Here is a 16,896-nt window from a genome sequence, read left to right on the forward strand (position 1 = left end):
AAGCTAACTAAATAATACACAAAATGGAATATTCTATAAGAACATTTCTACTTCAGGAAATATCTCTTTCTTGAGATCTGCTTTAAGGAGGCCTGCTGAGACTGGATGATCATAGAATTGATTTGGCTGGAATAGAACTTAAGATCATTGAGTCCAGCTGTCAACCCAAGATCGCCATGGCTTTTAAAGCACATCCTCAGGTGCTATGTGCACACATTTCTCACATACTTCCAGGGATGGTGATTCGACCACCTCTCTGGACAGCCTGTTCCAATCCCTGACTACTCTTTCATGAAGGAAATTTTCCCAAATATCCAACCTAAACCTCCCTGGCACCATTTCAGGCTATTTCTGCTCATTCGTCTCGTATTATCACCTGATAATAGGGAGAAGAGTCCTATCCCCACCTCACTGCGACCTTCTTTCAGGTAGTTGTTGAGTGCAATGAGGTCTCCCCTCAGGCTCCTTTTCCCTTTCAACCTCCATCATTCTGTGATTATTTCTCCAGAAAAATCTTCTTGCAGAGGCAGTTAGATGTCTGTGAGCATATTACCTGATGAGAGAGGTGTGCTGCAGCATCAGCTGGCTTCCAGCTTCCCTCTGCTCTTTTCACTTCTGCAAATATTCCCCAACAATGTGAGAAGCTGAAGGAGAGAAAGTGGGGCATGGAATATTTTTGAACATGAGTGAACAAGCAAATCAGGGCACTTGACTAATTATAAGAGACAATGGGGGAAGAAAAACTGACTGTACCTGAGAAAGAGGAGGGGAAAAAAGAGTTGTTTGGCACAGTGATTGCTGTTACACTGAATCACCTTGTCCCTTCTTCATTTATTATTGCCAGTTGAAGCCTAGATTTGATATATTTGAACATCCTCCTGAATTCAGCCAAGTTGTTTGCAGGGAAAAAAGGGCCCCTCTGCAAAGGTAAATTCCAGAAGTAAACCATTCATTTGTGCAGTCCTTGGTAGAGCGATCTCCCAAGTGTGCATCCACAAACCAATTAGCCACCCATAGGCATGTTGGAAGTGATTAGTAATCAATAACAGGAAAAAATACCCAGAACTCAGTAGTTGTAATTAAAGTTAGTTCATGGCTTGAATCAACAGCATGTTAATTGGTTTATTGACTCTGGCTTGAGAGCCATAAATGGGGAGAAATTACTGAAGAAATTAGTACTAATCTGTCCTTTTGCCTAGGGCAGGATGAAGTTAGTGATACCCAACCACATCACAGGTGGCTGAACCTGTTTGGTTTGTGTTGGTTGTTTTGTTGTTGTTGTTTGGGTCTTTTTATGGAGATTTTCTGCTTTCAATGGCCCATCCTTAGCACCACGAGTTTTTTCCTAATATCTAACTTAAGCCATGGGTTTCTGTATCTCCTATTCTCTTGCTTCTCACATCTGAGCTCTTTACCATATTTTTATGTCATTCTCAAATCATGGTGACTTCAACTGAACAGATTTACAGCTGATGCCTTGCCAAGGCCAAGTAGATAAGAAGAACTATTCCATGCCTCACAGCAGACCTTTATCCTCATACGACCCTGCAACCTGGTGGCACATTGATGCTCAGCTGTTTTACTGCTCCTTATTTGACAGCAACATTTCATAGAATGATTTGGGGTGGAATGGACCTTACAGATCGTCTAATTCCCATGCCAACAGTTTCCACTGTGTGTTTTTGCAGCTCATTATTCCTCCTGGCTTATGAACTAATAAAGGTGTCTTGTCAGGAAATACATAAACAGGGATGAAATATCAAGAAATCCTGATGATGGTGTCAGACCTCACTGATGGAAGCTGTCTAAACACAGAATGAGAGAACAGTCCCTATTTCAAAGGACCTAACTGCAGCAGAAGAGACAACAGAAAACTGATGATGTATTTTACAGCCATCCTCAGCACACAGAGAATCATTAATAATTTGGGTTGGAAGGGACCTTTAAACATCACCTTGTCCAAGCCCTCTGTAGTCAGCAGAGACATCTGCAACAAGAGCAGGTTGCTCAGAGTCCCAAACAACCTGACCTGGAATGATTCCAGGTATAGAGCATCTACCACCTCTCTGGGCAACTTGGAGCAGTGTTTCAGCATGTTCTCTGTAAAAACTTTCTTCATTCTCTCGTCTAAATCCGCCTCTTTTAGTTTCAAACCATCAGCCCTTACCCTGTCATAACAGGCCCTGCTAGAATGTCACCATCTTTCTTGTCAGCCCCTTTAAATACTGGAAGGCCAAAGTAAGGTGTCCCCAGTGCCTTCTCTTTTCATAAACCTCATCTGTCCAGGACATGAATTTTATTATTGACTGTGTACTTACGACCTTTAGTGATGGTCATTCTTCCTTCCACATACCCTGAAGAGATTTCCTCCTGTAATCATATTCCTTCTATTCCACTCACATCCTCAGAAATGTTAATTTCCTTCTTTTAATTGGGTTGATAAAGTCTTTTGTCTAACAAATCTTTTCCAATATGTTCACATGAGATTTTGCTGCTGTGCGTGACATTCTCAATATGGCCGTGGATGACATTGTGATGGGTTCCAGGCTCTGAACACTTCTCTTTTTTGATGGTGTGACTTTTGGGCCTCTTCCTGCCACAGATAATTCTATTCTTTTGTTGATCAAAACTGAACTTCACTAAAACCCACTTTTTTTTTTCATGCATGTGCAGCTGGAAGCTAATCTTTACTATTAATTAGAGCAAGAGAGGATATACCTCTATGGATTGATGTCCTCAGAGGAGATAGTTCTGATTACTTGTTTGTTGGCCCACTGATGTCCAAGTCCCCCTTTTATCCTTAGATGTGTTACCAGCAGCCAGTTTATTCCTCAGTACAGAAATGATGCATTTGGGTTAATCCTGCTTATGCTGAAGAGTCACATTTCCCTCCATTTTTTTCAGTTTCTCTAACTTGGACAATGGAGTCACTGCAAATTGTCAGTAGCTGCTTTGGAGGAGGAAGCCAATTAAACTAACACCTGGAACAATCCATAAAAATTTTCTGCTTCCTCCTTTGAATTTTATTTGGGCATAAACCTGAACCAATTTTGCATTCATGAGCTGGAGCAAACTTCATAGGTGATAGCATACCATTTGGTGGATTATAGCCAAGTATTCATCAAGCCACTTTTTCTTTTTTCTATCCAAATGATCTCTTCAGGGTTGTAATCTTTCTGTCTGATTAACCATATGACTGAGTGTTGTGTCAGAATGGTGGAGTGATACCAACCTAACGAGCTTAGTTTTGCGCTGTAGCCCTGTGTCTGCTGTTACTTCTTCTGATTCTTTTTGCAGCTCATTCCCAGGGCAGGCTTTGAATACTCCAGGTGAAAAATACTGACCTCTTTTCTCAGCTGACACTTTCTCTTCACTCTGGTGTGGGTAAGAGGTTACAGTGTTGTCAGGAGTAGGTGAATTGGTGGTCAGGAGTAGGTGGATTGTTAGTCAGTGATCTCAGCCTAATAGAAAAATACATTTATCTAATTCCAGCTTTTCCTTTCTGCCCTATAAAAATAAATCTTTACACCGTGTTCAAGGAGCATTATAGTGATGAAATCTTGCTACTTTCCTTGTGCCATTGTGCTATTAGATTGGATATTATTATTATTATTATTATTAGATTGGATATTATTATTATTGGATATTATTAGATTGGATATTATTGGATATTGGATGTGAGGAGGAAGTTCTTCACCATGAGAGTGGTGAAGCCCTGGAATGGGTTGTCCAGGGAGGTGGTTGGGGCGCCGTCCCTGGAAGTGTTTAAGACCAGTCTGGACAAGGGTCTGGCCAGCCTGATCTAGTGTGGGGTGTCCTTGCCCATGGCAGGGGGGTTGAAACTAGATGATCCTTGTGGTCGCTTCCAACCCTGACTGATACTGTGATACTATGATTAGGAAAAATGCCTTTAGTGAAAAAGTGATCAGGCATTGGAACAGGCTGCTCAGGGAGGTGGTGGAGTCCCCGTCCCTGGAGCTGTTTGAACAATGCTGATGTAGTGCTTTGGGACATGTTTCAGTGGGCTTGACAGTGTTGGTTTGGTGGCTGGACTTGATCCTAGAGGTGTGATCCGTAAGAAATTATTCTGTGATTCTGTGCAACTTGCTACTTCTTATTACCAGTAATAGATACTCTTAAAATTGACTTTACCTGATAAAGATCATCATAGTTTAGCCTTTTTTTCTTGGGACTGGAGGTACTAGATGGCTCTAGATAGCTTTGTGAGCTTAGTCATGGCAAAGGACTTAAAAAGGGTCTATAAGTGGACAGACTTTTTAGCAGGGGATGTTGTGACAGGATAAGGGATGATGGTTTTAAACTAAAAGAGGGAGACTTAGACTAAAGGTGGGGGGGGGAAATCTTTTCTGCTGAGGGTGATGAGACCCTCAATTGCCCTGAGAGGTGGTAGATGCCCCATCCCTAGAAACATTCCAGCTTAGGTTGTTTGGGGCTCTGAGCAACCTGTTCTAGTTGCAGATGTCCCTTCTGACTTCAGGGAAGGTGGACTAGATGACTTTTAAAGGTCCCTTCCAACCCAAAGCATTCTGTGATTCTATGAAGGTCAGTCCAGTGACTTCAGTTGTGCCTCGAGGTTGTAGTTCTTAAATTGGTTGCTGATTATCAACTTCATAAGTTCCATTTTCTTCAGTTAGCTTTGGATTATTCAGGATGGATCTTCCTGTTATGATACTGTGCCAATCAAGTTTCACTTTGCAGTATCATGATCTGGAATAGTCGTATTTTGACTGCTCCCCATGTTGTAGTAAAAGGACTAATCAATATTTCCATCAGTCCTTTTGGTACTGGTCAAAACAGGCACAAAATCCTCATGGTTTTATGTCTGATTTGCACCTGAAGATGCACTGTTGCAATCAAAATGGTGTTGTGTTGATTTCAGTGGGACAGGAACTGGCCTTTCATCCCTGGTATACATTAAGAAGTGTTTTATCCATTAAGGGAAGGACTGAGTGTTTCATCAAATTAAATCAAAATTAAAATGGGACTTGAATAATTTAAAAATCAGTATTCAAGTCACTGATCTCTTCTTTGGATGTTCTTCTGGAGAACATTGGGAGAGATACCTGCCTTCCTCCAACACCAAACAGGCTCCCCAGGGAGGTGGTTGAATCCCCATATCTGGAGGTGTTTAAAAGATACAGAGATGTGGTGCTCAGGGGCACGGTTTAGCACCAGACTTAGTAGAGTTAGAGAAAGGTTGGACTCAATCATCTTAAAGGTCTTTTCCAACCAAAACCATTCTATGGTTCCTAAGCAGTGTGGCTACATGAGGAGCACATGGACTGTGGGTTATGGTGTAACTTAATGACAACTGCAGTTTGACAGATGTGCTTTGGTTTGGTCCTTTTGCAGTTGCAACATGCAGTAGAGGCTGCATTACTTGTTCTTTATTGGTATTCACTAGAATTAATATAAGAGGAAAAAAAAAAGGAGAGTTACAGTTTAAAGAAAAATAATGGTATATAAAGTAAAGGGATTGTTCCAAAGCTTAATTAGATGGAGCAGATTGAATTCATCGCCGTGATGTCCTAAGGCAACAGAATTAAATTGTAGACATCCTCCTCCCTGTATTGGAACCAATTTTGTCTTCGCAAGGCAAGAAGCAGTAGATGGCCCTTCCTACCATCTTAAATTGCTGCTTCTTCTAGGGAGACTTACAAAGCTCATCATGTTATCAGGCTTTAAAATGCAAACCAAACCAGCTTATCAGTCAACAAATCTAACTTGATAGCCTGACAACATGGGGAACTTCAGTTTCTATCTTACTATATGCTACAGCACAGTAATTGAATCATAGATCTACAATACATGTATCTGCTCTCTGTTGTTGTGTTTGCTGAATTCAGCTTGTTTATAAAATCTCTGAATAGAATAGAATAGAATAGAATAGAATAGAATAGAATAGACCAGACCAGACCAGACCAGACCAGACCAGGTTGGAAGAGACCTTCAAGATCATCGCGTCCAACCTATCATCCAACACCACCCAATCAACTAACCCATGTAACCAAGCACCCTGTCAAGTCTCCTCCTGAACACCTCCAGTGACAGCGACTCCACCACCTCCCCGGGCAGTCCATTCCAATGGGCAATCACTCTCTCTGTGTAAAAAATGAAGTTGTGTCCAATGAATATGCACTGACAAAGATGCTGATGAGTAATGTGCTGCTCCTGAAATGCAGTTCTGTGTAAGATGGATGCAAGGGCAGAGGTGCTTGGTACAAGAATGTCCCACGTCTTTTAGGACAAGAAGAAATGGCCTCAAGTCCACCAGGGGAGTTTTAGGTTGGATATTGGAAGAAACTTCTACACTCAAAGGGTTCTCAAACACTGGAACAGGATGCCCAGGGAGGTGGTGGAGTCCCCATCCCTGGAGGTGTTCCAGAAACATGAGGTCATAATACTTTGGGACATGGTATAATAGCCATGATGGTGTTAGGCTGAAGGTTGGACTTGATGACCTTAGAGGTGTTTTCCAACAAAGACAAGTCCATGATATGTTTGCCTGCCTTCGTTAATTTAGTTTACATAAATAATCTCTTGAAGAATCCTGATGTCTGTGTGTCACCTGGCAGCTTCATTTCTCTTGTGATAACAAATATTTAACTCATTATTAATACTTTCTTTTCAGAAGAGATTACTAGGTATCTTAAATTGAGTAAAATACCCTCCCAGCTTCCTCTACTGGTTCCTTTTAAGCAATTCTGATATTTGTTTGTCAGCCTGTTGGAAGATTAACTTTGTTATTTGCATTTGATAGTGAGCTCTCTTCTTAAAGATTGCAGTAGTAGTACGTGTCATGAGTGGTCTGGATCATCGCTGCCTCTTTCAGGAGACATAAATCTCTACTACAGTCTGCTCAAAAGACAAGCTCATTTGTCTGGGTATTAGCTGGCAGTTTCACAGCATAAATTTAAAGTTTGCAGGCGGAATCTAATGTTTATTTTGAAAATGGAGATTAGGATACCAAAGAATAATATGTTTACTTTTCAGCACCATGAATATGTAGTGACCTACTTATACTGTACCATTTGGGTTTCTTTTTAAAGCTTGTCAAGCCAACTGCTGTTGCAATTTAGGAAGCATCCTTTCAGGAAAGCAATAAAACTACACTGGCTTCTGAATTAGCATTTTAGAAGTAAAACCAGTGAACAGTGTTTTGAAGACTGTCCTTCAACACTGTATTTATGTGTTGTTGTGCCATAAGTAAAATATTTGCTATCCAGTATTTAATAACGTGTTTTTGCTTCACCAACAAGTTAAAATACACCCAGTTGTAGGTCTAAGTTGGATACTATGCTGATGCTGTAACTTTATATATGCCTTTCCCCCCCCTAATAAACTGAATTTTTCATGATCTCTTGACTATCATGAGATGTTTTAAAGTGATTTTATCCAGAACCATTCCTTGTGTTTCTGAATATGCTAATTTACTTGATTAATTTGGAGAGCATCTGCATATAATTCTGTGTACTCAACAGTGGTGAGATCACACTGCTTTTCAAGTAACAGCTATGAAATTCACTTTCCAGACAGACTCAGATTTTTAGTCTAATTGGGATGCCAAATGTACAAAGGTAGCACAGAAGGGTGTGTAATTATATAATTTTCTCTTGATCTTTCAGAGTATTCCTGCGAGCAATTAATCAGTATGCAGATATGCTAAACAAAAAATTTCTTGATCAAACCAACTTTGAGTTACAGGTAAGAAAAAAACAACAGGGTCTTGGGGCCTAATGTTACTGTAAAGATTTTCTACCCTGAATGTATACTTTTGGTGTATGTATATCCTGTCCTGACCCCCAGGTGAGCAGTTAGCCCAGCTCAGTTGTTTCAGGCTTAGCAGGTATGTTTGATCCATTCATGTCTTCACAGAATCTCAATCTGGTGAGGCTTAGAAAGGACCTTCGGGGATCACCCAGTACAGCCCCCCTGCTAAAGCAGGATCACCCACATCAGCTTGCCCAGAATCACAATGTCCAGGCAGGTTTGGAATCTCCCCAGAAAAGGAGATGGGCAATCTGCTCCAGGGCTCCAGCACCTTCACAGTAAAGATTTTTTCCTCATGTTCAGATGGAACCTCCTGGGTTCCAGTTTGTGCCCACTGCTCCCTATCCTGGTTGCTGGGCACCTCCAAAAACAGGTTAGCCCCATCCTTTTGCCTCCCATTCTAGCTCCTGCTGAGCATTGAGAAGATCCTTTCTGTCAGTTCCTGTCCAGACTAACAACTGCAGGTCTCTCAGCCTTTCCTCCTCACAGAGATGCTCCAGTCCTGTTAGTGTCTCTGTAGCCTCTGCTGGACTCCCAGAGGTGCCTGTCTCTTTTGGAGTGGGGAGCCCAGAACTGGGCACAGCATTCCAGTTGTGGCCTCACTGTAAGAGAGTAGAGGAGGGAGAAGAACCTCCCTCAACCTGCTGGCCACACTTCTCTTTACACACCCTGGGAGACTTGGCCTTCTTGGCCTCAAGAGCACGTTGCTGGTTCATGTACCTGTTGTCCACCCACACTTCCAGGTCCTTCTCCACAGGGCTGCTTTTTGGTATTTATGTATTCACATTTAACTTTCCTTGAATCATCAAGACACAATTGGTTGGGATTTGCAGATGGGAAATGTTTCATGGAAAACATAAACACAACGAGGTGCACTAAGAATATATCAAGTAACGCTGTCTCTGTGGTGTCTGTTATTTTCTCCTTTAAATATTTATGTGCACGATTCAGATACTCCTATGCTGTTTTGTAGGTGTGCAGAAAAATTCCCAAGAATTAAAGGTATTTATTGTTGTCATTTTGTTGGCTTTCAGCTTTGGAACAACTACTTCCACCTGGCTGTTGCTTTCCTCACACAAGAGTCTCTGCAACTGGAGAATTTTTCAAGTGCTAAAAGAGCAAAAATACTTAACAAGTAAGTCCTGTTCATCATCTAAATCATGGGCAAGAGCTTGAGCTCTATTAACATAATTTTAGTTTAATTTCTGAGCTAAATCCATTCAAAATTGAGATGTAATCATGGTATAATGAAAGGTTGGTTTTAAAAACATGAATCAAGTATTGCATGTGTTTCTACCCTTGAATCAAGATCTAAATTACACGATTCATTACTGATGAAGACAGTATTTTATACTGCAGGATGTTCATAAAGTCAAGACTTTTCAGAGGTATTAACATATTATAAAACTGGTTTTTTAAATCACTTTAGCTCTGTGCTTATTCTAATCTCATTTTACGTGTGCTCTTTATTGCTTAATCCCTAACGGCCTTTCAGAGTGAATTGTTGTAACTACAGCCAGTTTTGCTGCGATATCCCCAAAGAATGGGTTTGTATAACAGCAGCCTTGTCTGCTTTCCTGGTTAAAAGGGATTACATTCCCTACCTCTGAACAGGGAGCTTGAACTACCCAACTATTATTCAGAATCCCACAGCAAATGAAGCCTGTCAAAAGAAAAAAGAGTGCAAATAAGACTGGAGCATGGATATTTGGTTTAATCTATGTATTTCTCTTCAGTTTCATTGGGGTTCCAGTGTAGTGGACCTTATCATTAATTAACTAGACACTGAGCGCTGTAAAAAAGACTCTTGCATGGTTCAAAACAAAGTGTGTGGATTCTGTGTCATAGTATTTGTGAAGAGCTCCTGCAAAAGCAGTTTGTTCCCTGTCAGGTTATGCATAAAAATGGGGAGATTCAAAGCTGAGTTCCTGGACTCAGACCCCTTCTGTGTACAAGACATTGAGTAGTGTGAGAAGTGTGGCTAGCAGGTCGAGGGAGGTGATCCTCCCCCTCTACTCAGCCCTGGTGAGACCCCACCTGGAGTACTGTGTCCAGTTCTGGAGCCCCTATTACAAGAGGGATGTGGAGGTGCTGGAACGTGTCCAGAGAAGGGCCACGAGGATGATCAGAGGGCTGGAGCACCTCTCCTATGAGGACAGACTGAAGGAGTTGGGGCTGTTCAGTCTGCAGAAGAGAAGGCTCCGAGGAGACCTAATTGTCGCCTTCCAGTATCTGAAGGGGGCCTACAGGAAGGCTGGGGAAGGACTTCTCAGGATATCAGATAGTGATAGGACTAGGGGGAATGGAATGAAGCTGGAGGTGGGGAGATTCAGGCTGGATGTGAGGAGGAGGTTCTTCACCATGAGAGTGGTGAAACCCTGGACTGGGTTGTCCAGGGAGGTGGTCGAGGCCCCGTCCCTGGGGGTGTTTAAGAGCAGGCTGGATGAGGCTGTGTCCAGCCTGATCTAGTGTGGGGTGTCCCTGCCCATGGCAGGGGGGTTGGCACTAGGTGATCCTTGTGGTCCCTTCCAACCCTGAATGAAACTATGAAACTATGAGTTGTTGGAGTTGGTCCAGAGAAGGGCTGTTGAAGGGTCTGGCAAACAGGTCTGATGAGGAGCAGCTGAGGGAACTGGCATTGTTTAGTCTGGAGGAAAGGAGGCTGAGGGGAGACCTCATTGCTCTCTATGACTCCTGGAAAGGAGGCTGGAGTGAGGTTGGGATTGGTCTCTTCTCCCTTAATATCAGGTGGTGTAAGGGGAAGAAATGGCTGAAATTTTGCCAGAGGAGGTTTAGGTTGGATAGTAAGAAGAATTTCTTTCCTACAGGAATGTTCAGGCACTGGAACAGGCACTCAGGGAGGTGGTGGAGGTGTTCAAAAAACATGTGGGCATGGTACATCAGGACATGGTTTAATGGCCATGGTGGTCTTAGGTTGATGGTTGGATTCGATGATCTTAGAGGTCTCTTCCAATGAAAACGATTCTATGATTCTATAACACATACACACACACATATGTGTATATATATATAAAGAAGATGCACTTTGTATCACTTCACCATCTAAATTCAAGTTTTTTTAGATATTATTATGAGAGAGTTCACAGTGAGGGTCACACTGCTGCAGTGACATGATTTTAAAGGCCTTTCGATTTCAGTCTGTGGGTTGCAGGCTTTGACCAGAGCTAAACAGGGCTTTGTGTCCCATCCATTGTGGGGTTTTGGGCAGTTAAGTTTTTTCCTTCAAACTGATGGTGAATTTTGAGGTGCTTCCTTTGGAAGCTGTGCTTTACCTCTTCTGGCACAACTTTACCTCTTGTCCTGTCTTTAGTTACTTGGGAGAAGAATTGGCGATCTTTGCAAAAGGCCACTCAGTTAGCAATCAGAGGGATCAACACTGTGGATGCTGTTGGTCTCCTCTTGCTTTCTCTGCCCAGTGCTGATGTGCACATACCTGAGAATTTCAGGTCAGCTCAGACTCTGACCTGAAAGAAAAAAACATCAGCTGAGTTGTAATGGGACTGGAAATTGCTGTCAAATCTATTTGTGGACTGATAGTCCCTCTTTGTGAGGACAGGAACCTTAGACAGAAATTTCTTCCAAGTGATTTTTGTGTTAAGCTGAGCATATCTCTTGCTGAAGGAATTCAAGAAATCAGCAGACATCTCTCACTGCTAATATAAATAGATAGATGAAGCCATTTGAAGTGGTTACTTAATGAAGTTTGCTAAATTGTAAATCTCTGTTTATAACAAATTTACAAGTTGTTATTTTTCAGTTTAATCATGTTGTGGAGAGAGAAATCAAGACCATGAATTCTTCAAGATGCAACGAATGTATGGTCTGGGAAAAACCAGCTGTGTGAAACCACTATCAGTTCTGAGCCAAAGGGATATAATTAATCAGTTCATTCAGTATCACCCTCACCCATCTTTTTAAGTACATATTTCAATTAATATGTCAAATATTTAATAATTAAAATGTAATTATTGTAATTTGTAAGGATTTGGGGTTTTTTGCTAAACATTGCAGTTAAGGCTTAAATAATAACAGATTCTTAATGATGCAGAGGAATCTCCTTAATCCATATTAATGGCAGGGTATCGTCTTGTTATCCCACAGAAATCCAACAAGTTGCCAGATATTAGCACTTCCCTCATCTTGTTGTTTAAGTAATGATCTCTAAAATACAAATATTCTCTGTAGCAGATATGTTCTTGGAGCTTATTATGGTTCTGCTCCCAGCGTTAATGAAAGCAATAGGATGTTTTCCATTCATTAGGCTTCCCTAGTATTCTTGTGGAGAGGGACTGGAATACTAAAATACTGAAATAAGTGCACATATATATGAAATAATAATAACACTAAAATAATATAATTGGTTCCACCAACATTGTGGCAGGGGAGGCAAATGTAGCAGCAGTTCTGAAGGATAGGCTCTGCTTTGGCTCATTGACTGCCTGGGATCGCTCACTTTGGGTCTAGCCTGGGAAGGACACAAAATGCCACTGGAATGTAGAAACTGTAATCGTAGAATGGCTTGGGTGGGAAGGTACTTTTAAAAGCCAGCTAGTCCAACCCTCTTGTAGTCAGCAGGGACACCTTCAATTAGAGCAGGTGGCTCAGAGCCCCAAACAACCTGACTTGGAATGTTCCCAGGGATGGGGCATCTAAGACTTCTCTGAGTAACTTGGGGCACTGTTTCACCACCTTCAGCATAAAAAAAAATTCTTGCTTCCCTCCAGTCTAAATCTCCCTCTTTTAGTTTAATCCATCACCCCTTCCCCTGTCATGACAAGCCCTGCTAAAGAGTCTGTCCATGTCTTTTTTATTGACCCCATTAAGTCTTGAATGGCCACAAGAAGGTATCTCCAGAGCCTTCTCTTTCTGATCTTGCACATCAAGGTACAAGATGTCACAAGATGTATTTTCTAGGGCAATGCTATGCTAAAGAGGGTGAATAAAAATAAAATCCAGCCTTAAGCCCTGCAGCTCTCTGTTGTGCCTCCTCCAGCCATTACCATTTGAAAAATGGAAAATGCTCACAATTAATCTCTGTAACCACCCACATGTCTCAGTGGACAATTATGGACTCAGCAGAGAGGTTTTGCAGAGATTAATGTTTTGTGTGTTCTCCATTTGCTGAGAACTGCTGCAGGAAGTGAAAATTAGCATCTTCTGAGGAAGAGCATGCAACAGAAGGAATGGAAGAGAAGCTGATGGAGGCACGCCAGAGGCTTTTGGGGTAGCCTGGATGTGCGAGGAAGCCTGTGTGTTTCACTCCCTGAGAAAAGGGATGTTCGGCAAAGCTGAGTGTTTACAGGCAGACTGCTGACCTGACAAGGGAGGCTCTTCAATATCTTTATATTGGTTGACTTTGAAGAACCTGCTCTGTGATTTCAAATGCAGTCACAGAATCATAGGGTCATTTTGGTTGGAAGAGACCTTTTAAGCTCATCAAGTCCAACTGTTACCCCAGCACTACTAGATTGCTACTAAACCATATCCTTCAGCACCATGTCTAGAAGGTTTTTGAATCTCTCCAGGGGTGGGGACACTACAGCTTCTTAAAAGGTTTGACAATCCTTTTGGGGAAGAAATTGTTCCTCATGTCCAACTTTAAACTCCCCTTTTGCAACTTGAGGCCATTTCTTCTCATCCTATTGCTTGTTAATTGGGAGAAGAGACCAACCCCCACCTGATTCCAACCTCCATGGAGAGTGAGGTCTCCCCTCAGCCTTCTATTCTCCAGGCTACACAACCCCAGTTCCCTCAGATGCTCCTTACAAGACCTGTTCTCTAGACCTACCAGCTTCACTGCCCTTCTCTTTATCTGCTCCAGCGTCTCAATGTCTTGCTTGGAGTGAAGGTCCCAAAACTGAACAGAATATTTGACATGTGCCCTCACCAGTGCTAAGTACAGGGGGGTGATCACTGTCCCAGTCCTGTGGGCCACACTGTTGCTAATCCAAGCCAGGATGCTCTTTGCCTTTTGACCACCACACTGGCTCATCTTCAGCCAGCTGTTGACTGACACTCCCAAAGCCTTTTACACCAGCCAGTTTCCAGCCACACTGAGCTTGCAGTGACCCAAGTTCAGGACCTGGCATTTTGCTTTGTTGAACTCTTATTGAATGCTGATCAGATTTTGGAATTAGATGTTTCTGTTTGTTGGTTATTTTGATTTTATTTTTTTTAATGGTGCCTTTGTTTTCCTTTTTAAGGTATGGTGATATGAGAAGACAGATTGGTTTTGAAATCAGGGACATGTGGTATAATCTGGGTAAGTAGCCTCAGCACCTCGTGCTTAATGCTTTCATTCAGGGTTTTATATAAACCAAGTTGGAGATGAAACAAAATAGTTTTCTCATGAAGTAATGGTTGGCTTCCAGAAGGCATCTAAAGAGCAGGTGATTTAAAAAACAAAATCCTCCTCTGCATGATTATTTCACCATCTGGGAAGATACAAAACTGTAGTCAGCATTTTTGTATCTTCTGTTTTTTCACAGTCTTCAACCTCATGCTAAGTAAAAAGAGAAGCTATGGCGATACTTATTGAATGGGGGTTTTCTCCTTAAAAATCCATGTATGCACACACATATGTGTGCACACACAGAGAAAGTCACACACATACATGTGGGTGCAGTAAGTGGGACTGCAGCACAATGAATGTGTCCAAGGACACTCAGTCTGGAAATTCTGCTTAGAGCCTGATTTTCAGTCTGGTTTGGCTGCAGCAGTGACTCAGGAAGATCATCAAAGAATGGGAACTTGGCCATCCCTGGAGTTCATAGGTAAATGAGATGTATCTGCCCAGCTCAAGGCTGTGCTATTCTGTGGGTGTAATTTAGCTATATGGGGATTGAATTTCATGAGAAACTGAGTATTTACTGTCACCTGAGTGTACTCAGCTGCCAGATTTCATTTTCCTCAGCTTAACAGCGGAGACACTTCAGGTCTTCCAAGTTTTATCAGAAGTTCCTTAAATTATCAGAAATAAATGCATTTGCCACTTCACTTCTATCTCTGGCTGAACTGTTGCTGCTGAAACTCAAAAAAAAAATCAGCATATATGAGAAGGAATATAAGGCTTCATAAGTATTTGATATCACAGAGTTTGCATCTGCTCTGCTGGAAAGATGAGAAAAGGCTTCAGAGAGCAGCTGAGTTCACTTTTTATTAAAGCATCTTTCGTGAATTAAGTGTCTGGAGAAGAGATTAAAGCTGAGTACACACCTGATACATGGCTTGACAGACAGATGAAGGGAATGAGCATCGTGCCTGAATGCTGGGTCATCCAGCTCAGGACACTGGCGGCCTTTTGGGTAATAATTAGCCAAATCCCTCCCTGTTCCAGGCTTAGAGTCCTGAATTCATCTGTTATCTGTAATGTAAGAGTCTTAAACTTTTCCCTGAATTTGGTGGAGTGAAAGTAGAAAAGTTTGTCTACAGAGGTATCCATTTGGTTGCTCTTACCACATGAGGTTATACTGAGGTGGGGGTTTCTGTCTTCTTCCTGGTATCGGGTGGTAGAATGGGAGAAAATAGCCTGAAACCAGGGGAGGTTTAGGTTGGATGTTAGGAAAAAATTCTTCAAGGGTGGTCAGGCATTGGAAGAGGCTTCCCAGGAAGATGGTGGGGTCACCATCCTTGGCGGTGTTCAAGAAGTGTGTGGACATGGTACATCAGGACATGGTTTAATGGCCATGGTGGTCTTAGGTTGATGGTTGGACTCAATGACCTTAGAGATCTCTTCCAACCAAAACAATTCTATGATTCTGTGATTCTCTTTGAGCTGGGAGCTGTGGAGTGCCTGGTGCTTTTTACTACTGCTGCTGACAATGGCTGCCCTTGGACAAGTTACTTAGTTGCTCTAAGGTTTGGTTTTTTCACCATTAACAGGGAGATGATAATAATTTCCCCTGGAGTTTTGTGAGTTGATTGGCTTGAGAGCTGGTGTTTTCTTCAATATTTTTTTTCCATGCTGTCATGAAAGCCTTTTCTTTTCAACAGAGTTTTTCTAAACCAAGATTATCCAGGTAGATGACTCCACGACCTCCTCTAGCTCTAATGTCTCTGATTCTCTAAGTGATCATTAATGTCAAAATCTCACTTGTTGAGGGAGCTGGTAAATTGCTGTTCCTGCCAACAAAAGCGGCGAGTAAAAGGTGAATCAGAGGCAGGACCCCAATCCAAGATTACCTTTGTACTTCTGAGCAGCTTACTTTTTCTCGTCTTTGGAATACAGATGTTTCTGTTTAACTCAGCTCACATATGTCATAGCATCAATTAATAAAGAATTCTGAGGTACCACTGTAGGGGAATTGCTATTGGGTGTGCTTGGCACTTTTTCCCTTTAAAATTGCACTACTTTAGTCAAATTATTGGTGTCCATGTTCAGAAGCTAAACCAGAAGCGAAGAGCTAACAGTTCCTGCATATGCTTGAGTATACAATTTTTAGGACGATGTCATTGTGCATAAGGTATGATGAAGCTGAACAACCCTGACTTTTAACTTACCTATGAAAGGGTTCACCAAAAGGGTTGTCAAGCCCTGGAACATGTGGCCCAGGAAAGTGGTAAAGTCCCCATACCTGGAGGGATTTCAAAGCCATGTAGAGCTGGTGCTAAGGGATATCACAGTATCACAGTATCACTTAGGTTGGAAAGGATATGGTTGAGTGGTGGAGGAACTTCTTTACTTTGAAGGTGGTAGAGCACTGGGATAGGCTGCCCAGAGAGGTTCTAGAGTCTCCCTCTTTGGAGTCATTCAAAACCCACCTGGATGCAGTCCTGTGTGAACTGCTGTAGGTGAACCTGCCCTGGCAGATAGGTTGAGCTGGATGATCTCCAAAGGTCCCTTCCAGGCCCTATCATTCTGTGATTCTGTGACCTGGCAGTGCTGGGTAAATGATTGGATTTTATGATCTTTTAAGATCTCATCCAGCCAAAATAATTCTATGATTCTAAAGGGTATAGATAAGCCTCACAATATAGTATGTTGTCCTATCACATTTTGCTTTTAATTTTTTCATAAATACCCTGATGAACATCTAATCTGAGTGATAACTGCCTGTTGGGTTATAACTCCCCACCAGGGAACAA

General features: G+C 42.0%; 1 protein-coding gene across 3 annotated transcripts in view; it reads left to right on the top strand.

The window, feature by feature from the left end:
- Positions 1 to 16,896, top strand: part of DOCK1 (dedicator of cytokinesis 1) — a 383,983-nt gene that overhangs the window by 267,112 nt on the left and 99,975 nt on the right. For all 3 annotated transcript variants that reach the window (XM_068140207.1, XM_068140209.1, XM_068140208.1), the window contains exons 30-32: positions 7,647 to 7,725; positions 8,826 to 8,926; positions 14,016 to 14,074. In XM_068140207.1, coding sequence (XP_067996308.1) covers positions 7,647 to 7,725; positions 8,826 to 8,926; positions 14,016 to 14,074 — 239 coding nt within the window. The remainder of the gene's footprint in view (positions 1 to 7,646; positions 7,726 to 8,825; positions 8,927 to 14,015; positions 14,075 to 16,896) is intronic.

This window comes from Melanerpes formicivorus, unplaced genomic scaffold (genome assembly GCF_026170545.1).
Source record: "Melanerpes formicivorus ecotype bairdi unplaced genomic scaffold, bMelFor1.0.p_v2 SCAF_6, whole genome shotgun sequence".
NCBI lineage: Eukaryota > Metazoa > Chordata > Aves > Piciformes > Picidae > Melanerpes > Melanerpes formicivorus.